The sequence below is a fragment of the Quercus robur genome, chromosome 8, assembly GCF_932294415.1.
Source record: "Quercus robur chromosome 8, dhQueRobu3.1, whole genome shotgun sequence".
Taxonomy (NCBI): Eukaryota; Viridiplantae; Streptophyta; class Magnoliopsida; order Fagales; family Fagaceae; genus Quercus; species Quercus robur.
In genome coordinates this window covers 40,220,784-40,229,030 of record NC_065541.1, presented here as the reverse complement: position 1 = coordinate 40,229,030, position 8,247 = coordinate 40,220,784, and the positions used below count along the sequence as shown (strand labels likewise).

The window sequence follows — 8,247 nt, the reverse complement described above, 5'->3', positions numbered from 1 at the left end:
GAGTGTGTACTATGAGTTTGTTTGTGGAGTTTGTTTGGGTTTTAACTTTTTGACGATGGAACATTTAATTTAGCTTAGAGTGCCACGTCACGTGGTCCGTAGCATGTGTCAGTTAGGCGTGCTTTGCTGTCTTTCAATCTGTGACGGAACCCATTTTCACCCTCTCCTACAGCGCGTGTCCTCACCCAAATTTAGGTACAACGCCACCTGGATATTAATTATCTTTACTTTTTTTTTTTGAGAATCAATTATCTTTACTTTAGCTTAGCAGTTAGCACACACCCATTTGATTTGATTTTATTTTATTTTATTATAAAGATATAGGTTATATTAAGTGGTATTTCACGAAGATAACTCCAAATAACATTGAAGGGGAAGATAGTACAATAATAAACCCTTTTAAATGAGTTTGGAAATAAAATAGAACATAAGAATAGGCGAATCAAACTATATGCATAGAAGATAATTTTAAGCAATAATAAACTCTTGGAAAAAAAAAATTGGTTTATGATGTTTAATTCAAGGATCAGTTCATCCCTTAAAAAAAATTATTAGTTATATTTTAAAATAAATATAAAATTTGTATTCATAATTAATATATTGGGTTAATTTACCAAGCTAATATTTGAGTTTATAAAATATATAAATTTTAAATTATATGCTTATAAACATATAAGTAACCTTAATACATATATACAAACATATATATATATATATGGGTGTGTGTGTAAATAGTAGTAACCTTAAAACAATACATTGATATTAATTAGTACCGAGTATTTTGTTCTCTTAACCAAATTAAAACAACCTTAATACAGTATTGATTCTCTTGAACGTATGGAATATTTACAAATTCTCTTGTTTGTTTTCATAAAAATTTTCTATGATATAGGTATCAAAGATGCTTAGCTACATTGGTGTTGTACCAATTGTTTTTGCTTATTACCGTACAATCAACTACATCACCAATATCAAGGAATTCCTAATTACTAATTAGTGTCTTTGAGGCAATTTGTTTATATAGAAAACTTTTTTTTTTTTTTTTATATATATAGAAAACTCGTATTTTAGAAATTTTAATATAAAATCTTCTATGCACATGCGTAATCTTTCTACAGGACTGATGGATTAGAAAAGTGTTTTTAATTTTCAGTCAAAATTATTGAAATATTATCCTATTGTCTTAAATGAGTATTCGTAAAAGTAAAAAAGAATTAGCAATTCCCTTTAAAGTTTAGGGTATTAGTAAATTAAACCTTAAACTTTAAAAGAGTATCAATTAAAATTTTCACTTATTATTAAAATATTTCAATTTTCCCAATTTGATCATTTTTTGACTAATACCTTCAATTACACATGTTAAAACCTGGATTCTTATATGGTACCTCTACGTATGAAAATAGTATTTTGTATCAAATAATACCTCTGATGACGTCGAAAACCGTCACCAATGGGTCACACCGTACTCGCGACTCGAATCGAACCTGCACGACGAAACAAACAAAAGAATCCTTCAGAGAAGCACCGGTGTGGTGCCGGCCGAAGGCTCTCCGACGGTCAAGTTAGAATTCCTTTGTTTTACTTAGTGCGTTAGAGAGGGTTCATAAAAGCATACCTCGGTTTCTGTGGGTATTACGCCTTTTTATAGTGATAAGGGGTTGACTTTCCCTTTTTGGTTTCCACATCTTTTCAATGTGGGACTCTATTCCCAATTCTTCCAAACGTGGTGAGCAAGGATTCCCATTTCCGGATCACGGGCCCTCGCTGCGTCAGCAGTGATGGGCCTTCAAAGTTGGGACCATACTTACGCAGGCCCAAGAGACCCAATCCGTCAGGCCCATTAAGGTAAGCCCATCATGCCCAATATTTTATCATCTTCAGTTGCCCCCTTCACCCCAATGATCCGTCATCTTTAAGGACAAAGGATCAATGGGGTGACGGTCCTTATGTATGGCTATGACGGATTCATGCAGAATAGGATGACGGTCCCAGATGGATCAACTCGTCAAAGGAAGAATCATCAAGTTGACGGTTACATGACGGGTACAAATCTGTTGGTACGTACTGACAGGTTGTCAGCATTTATTAAGCATGCCACGTGTCACTCTCTGAATGGTCGTTGTATAGGATCGAAGCGTCGCTTCGTCTTCCGTGCACTTCCTATATATATAAGGCGCCTCACTCTTTCATTTTTCAATTTTCACTCAGAAAACATTTGTCAGAGCAAAGCCGTCAACCTTGTCAGAGAAATCCGTCGAGGACGAATATTTGCTGATTACACCAACCGTCACCTATCCTCTGCTAAGTTCGGTAAGTGCTTCTAATTTACTATAGTCAAGTTACATTTTCGTCCATGCATTGTTGTTAGGCTTTCCATACCCGTCAACACTTTCAAACCCATCAGTCTTAGGTTTTATTGTCAATTGTAGGAAATGTCTAGTGCGTCAAGTAACCAGTCGGTGGTTCGTGATGGGACGGAATACGAGGATGTATACCCGTCCGGTCATAAAGACCAAGAGAGCCCCGGCGAAAGTAGGAGTCCGTCTGCCTCCTCTTCATCCTCAACAGATGAGGATGTGGAGATAGTTGAAGTAGATGGTTCCGACGATGACGGGGATCGAGCACTGGAGTCTGTTGTAGGTGCTGATGGACTAAGGCAGTTCATTATGTTACCAGAGTGGACGGTGCATAGGTTTACATCCGTCATCAGAGAGAAACATTTCAGGACCTTCAGAACCAACTTTCAAATCCCTGACTATGTTTCCATCCGTCTACCTTACGTGTCGGAGAAGTGTTACTATGAGGGGGTAGACGGTGTCGGAGTGTACGAGCAGGCGTTGAAGGCTGGACTTCGATTCCCGCTTTCTACACTTCATAGGGAACTCTTACAGTATCTGGGGTTGTCCGTCACCCAGATATCCCCTAACGCCTGGAGGGTCTTCATAGCCATGGAGATTCTTTACGGTGCAATGTCGAACGGGGAAAGGAAATTGACGGTCCGTGAATTTCTTCACTGTTACCGTCCAGACGAGATTTCCGGATCAAGGGGGATGTACAGTTTTGCTAGTCGGAGCTCCTTGTTGAAGGTGATTTTTGAGACCCCAGACTCAAATAGAGACTGGAAGAGTCAGTACTTCTTCCTGGAGGGTGACAGATGGATGAACCATCCAGGGGAGACGGAGTACATGCCCGTCGACACAACTTGGGCAGTAATAAATCAGACACGTATGCATCCGTCTTAATTTTATACTGCTATTCATATCCGTCCATTTTTATGTCTATATCTTGATCACCTTTCTCTGCAGGTAGACGGCGCCCACAAGTCAGCCTTGAGGAGTTTAGTTTCCTTGAAAAGATTTGCAGGAAAACTACGCCGGAGGAAAGGACTTGGGCTAAGTTGGTGAACCCAAGGACCATACATTGGTACTGTGACGGTCCTGAGCCCACCCAAGAAGCAATTAGATACGACGAACGAGTTCATAAACGTAAGCCCGTCAACTTTACTTTGTCATCTAACTGCCCTTACGTAGTTTTAATTTCATCCGTCATTATTTGCAGAGATGGATGACGCAAAAAGGAGAGCTTTGATCAAATCCCAAGCCGTCAAGAAGAGGGAATCCGGCGAGGTGGTTCCTAAGGTGTCGGCTTCAGCACCTAAGAGGAAACCAACATCAAAATCTGACCGTCCGTTTAAGCAACCAAAAGTCTCACTTGAGCCCGTGGTTGGTTTGATGGCAGAGGGTGTCAAGACCGTCACCCCAGCTAAGAAGGGGACGGGTAAAGGACTGATGACGGCCCCAGAGGGTAAGCAAGAGAGACCTCCTCCCCTTCTCCGTGATGACTCCAAGTATGCATTGGAGAAGCTGTCGTCCATCATCACGGCAGAAGACTATGAAGACCTGGGAAACCATTCGACGGAGGCCATGGGGGAGACGGGCCTCTTCTCCGTCGCTCAGGTTGGTTATGTTTGTCAAATAAGTTTTTATTTTTCTTTCTTCTTGTTACCTACATTATGTGACGGTCTCTTGTCTATTTGCAGTCCTTGGTCATGATGAAGGGACTACTTGACCGGTGTCTCAACCGTGAGAGTACCTTGGACCGGGTGCGCGCGAAGGCGCAGCAGACGGAGGAAGAGCTCGGACAACTTCAGAGATGGAGGTCCAAGATGGAGAAGAAGCTGGAGCTTTCTGAGCAGGCGAGGAAGGAGCTGGAGGAGAAGACGGCCACTTCGCTGACGGTCATAGAGAATAAAGAGGCTGAGATTAAACAACTCAAAGAAGATCTCCGTCAGGCTAAAGTGGCAGCCGTCGAGGAATACCGATGCTCGGAGTCCTGTTTGAGCGAGCTGTCGGACTCCTTCCTCCAAGGCTTCGATGATTCCCTCCGTCAAGTCAAGAAGGCTTATCCAGAGCTGGACTTGACAATGGTCAAACTTGAGGATCAAGCCCAGACTTCTGCCCTCCCCGTCGCCTCCGAAAACACGGAGGACCTTTTTGGCGACGGTGCTGCTCAAGGAGACGGAGAGTCCGCCCCGTCGAAGGATGTCCCAGTTGCTGAAGAAAAGAAAGATTGATGCCTATGTACTTTATTTTGTGAACAATCCGTCCCTCTTTTTTATTCATTTTTTAAGACAATCCGTCCTTTTTAATTATATTAAACATTTGCCTTTGGGGCTTTTGGCTTAAAGTTCACATATGCTTTTTATAATTGTTTGGTACTCTGTTTAAAGCTCCGTCTACCTTCTTGAGGGAGTATTTTTGTGAGAATATTTTGTTTGTCCGTCCATATTGAGGACTTATTTTTTTTTATTGAGCACTTACAATTGGGGATCAGTTCATTCTGTGGTGTTGTATGACACTTTTGAACGGACTTATAAAAATTAACGTTGCTAGTGGTCCGTCCACTTTGCGTACATGCTCTTTTATTATCCTTGTGGGATAGTCCGTCCACTGTGTGGAATTATTTTCACCTTAGTGATCCGTCCACTGTGGACTTCTGTGTAATCACCTTGGTAGTCCGTCCATTGTGTATGTTTCATCGCATTAGTGATCCGTCCACTGTGTGGGATTATGTTCAACTAAGTGATCCGTCCACTTTGTGGCCTTGTATTTTTAATCACCATAGTGATTCGTCCACTTTGTGGACTTATGTTTCTTCACCTTAGTGATCCGTCCACTTTGTGGACTTACGTTTCATCACCTTAGTGATCCGTCCACTTTGTGGACTTTCGTTTCATCACCTTAGTGATCCGTCCACTTTGTGGACTTACGTTTCATCACCTTAGTGATCCGTCCACTTTGTGGACTTACGTTTCATCACCTTAGTGATCCGTCCACTTTGTGGACTTTCGTTTCATCACCTTAGTGATCCGTCCACCTTGTGGACTTTCGTTTCATCACCTTAGTGATCCGTCCACTTTTTGGACTTATGTTTCATCACCTTAGTGATCCGTCCACTTTGTGGACTTACGTTTCATCACCTTAGTGATCCATCCACTTTGTGGACTTTCGTTTCATCACCTTAGTGATCCGTCCACTTTGTGGACTTTCGTTTCATCACCTTAGTGATCCGTCCACTTTTTGGACTTATGTTTCATCACCTTAGTGATCCGTCCACTTTGTGGACTTACGTTTCATCACCTTAGTGATCCGTCCACTTTGTGGAAGTGATAATCCTTGTAGGCTTATCCGTCCATCCTGCGGACTTGTCTGTCCATCCTGCGGACATCAAGTGATCATCCATTTGAAGGATCCGTCCATCTTATGGACTTTATTTTGCATCCGTATATTTGGTGGAACTCAGTTACTTTGTGGGCGACATTCAAGTAGAAAATCTAAGTTGATAGAAATGTGTAAAGGAAAAGTGCCTGCCCCCCCGGGCTTAAAAAGGCACGACAAGATTGTAGCAAAAATAGTTAAACAGTTGATGGAAAAGTTAATAATGTCAAAAAGTCTTAAAGGAAAAACTGGTTGTCGTGTCGCTATCACTGGTAGTATTTCCTCAAGTGCTCAGCATTCCACGGATGCGGCAGCTTTTCTCCGTCTACTGTCTCCAGGTGGTATGTTCCCTTCCTTTTCCACGACGCAACTTTGTAAGGTCCTTCCCAGTTGGGGCCGAGTTTTCCCTGTGTAGGGTCTCTTGTTGCACCCATGTCCCTCCTGAGTACGAGGTCTCCTACTTGGAAGCTTCTTTGTCGGACCCGGGAGTTGAAATGCCTGGACATGCAATCCTAGTATCTAGCGATCCTCTGCTCTGCAGCCGACTTGACCTCATCTATAAGGTCCAGCTGTAGCCTCGTGGATTCGTCATTCCTGCCCTCGTCGTGGTTGTGAACCCTGTAGCTTGTGAGCCCAACTTCTGCTGGGATGACTGCCTCGCTCCCGTATGTCAGTCGAAACGGTGTCTCTCCTGTCGGAGTCCTCGCCGTTGTCCTATACGCCCACAGTATGCTTGGCAATTCTTCTGGCCATATGCCCTTTGCCCCCTCGAGCCGAGTCTTGATAATCTTTAGCAGGGATCGGTTTGTGACCTCAACCTGACCGTTAGCCTGAGGATGGGCGGGTGATGAGTAGTGGTTTTTTATTCCTAGCTGTGTGCAGAAATCACGGAAGGGGCCGTTATCGAACTGCCTCCCGTTATCTGAGACAAGGACTCTAGGAATACCAAACCTACATACTATGTTCCGCCAGACAAAACTTCTAATGTTCTTTTCTGTAATGGTGGCCAAGGCTTCTGCTTCTACCCATTTCGTGAAGTAGTCAATACCCACTACCAAGAACTTTAACTGCCTTATCGCCGTTAGGAAAGGTCCCATGATGTCCAGTCCCCACTGAGCGAACGGCCATGGAGCCGTTATGGGGGTTAGCTCTTCAGCTGGCTGTCCGATAAAATTGCTGAACCTCTGGCATTTGTCGCATCTTTTAACGTAGGACTCAGCATCCTTTTGCATGGTCGGCCAGTAATACCCAGCTCGTAGCAGTTTGTGCACCAACGACCGCGATCCAGAATGATTCCCGCATATTCCTTCGTGTACTTCCCTCATCACGTAGTCTGCCTCTTCAACCCCGAGACATCTTAGGTAAGGACGGGAGAAACCTCTCTTGTAAAGAATGTCTTTTATCAAGACGAACCTTGCCGCTCGGACTTTTAACTTTCTCGCTGCCTCCTTCTCTTCAGGCAATATCCCGTCCTTTAGGTATGAAGTTATCTGCATAGTCCAGTTTCTTTCGGAGCGTATCTCCTGCATGTTGTCGGGGTCTATTAGCGGAAAGATTTGAACAAAGGAAAGCACATTACCCGGTGTTATCATATGTTCTGCTGAAGCGGCTTTGGCTAGCCGATCAGCGGGCTCATTGTCTCCCCTGGGGATCTGGACGAATATTGCTTTTAGCCCGTCGACTCTAGCCCTCACTTGATCAAGATATCTCTTCAACCTTTCCCCTTTGCATTCATAATCTCCGTTTACTTGATTGGTCACGACTTGAGAGTCGCAATGCACGACCACACTTTCAGCTCCGGCGGCTTTGACTAGGTCGAGTCCTGCTGCTACCGCTTCGTATTCTGCTTCGTTGTTGGTAATGGGGAAGTCGAGACGGACCATAGATTCAATCTCGTCTCCTTCAGGTGACAACAATATTATGCCGGCTCCTCCAACTCGCTTATTGGATGATCCGTCGGTGTAGATGTTCCACTGGGGGGGTTCTTCTGCCCCCTTGTCCGCGTCATGCGTAAACTCTGCTATGAAGTCGGCTACAGCTTGTCCTTTAATGGCCACACGTGGACGGTATTTGATGTCAAACTCACTCAATTCTATTGCCCACAGCGTCAGTCGACCTGCGGCCTCAGGATTACTTAGTGCCCTTCGCAAGGGCTTGTCGATCATTACGTTCACGGTATGGGCTTGAAAGTAGGGCTTGAGCTTGCAAGCCGCCGTGACCAACGCAAAAGCGAGTTTCTCCATAGGTTGGTATCTTTCCTCGGCACCGCGGAGCGCCCGGCTGGCGTAGTACACGGGCTTCTGTGCCCTGTCCTCCTCTCTGATTAAGGCCGCGCTGACGGCCACAGTGGAGACGGCCAAATAGAGGAAGAGCTCTTCACCTGGTTGCGAGGGGCTCAGTAGAGGTGGTGAAGATAGGTAGGTTTTTAACTCCTCGAATGCTCGTTGACACTCGTCCGTCCACTCGAATGACTTTTTCAATGTTCGGAAGAAAGGTAAACATTTGTCCGTCGCTCTCGACACGAATCTAT

The 8,247-nt window shown here is 44.1% G+C and overlaps 1 protein-coding gene across 1 annotated transcript; it reads left to right on the top strand.

The window, feature by feature from the left end:
* The first annotated feature begins 1,979 nt into the window (after positions 1 to 1,979).
* LOC126696286 (uncharacterized) lies at positions 1,980 to 4,970 on the top strand. The gene is made up of 5 exons (XM_050393049.1): positions 1,980 to 2,057; positions 2,223 to 2,310; positions 3,306 to 3,485; positions 3,559 to 3,956; positions 4,040 to 4,970. Exons 1-5 carry the CDS (start codon positions 1,980 to 1,982, stop codon positions 4,571 to 4,573), a joined length of 1,278 nt encoding a protein of 425 aa, XP_050249006.1. The 3' UTR covers positions 4,574 to 4,970.
* Positions 4,971 to 8,247: the final 3,277 nt, after the last annotated feature.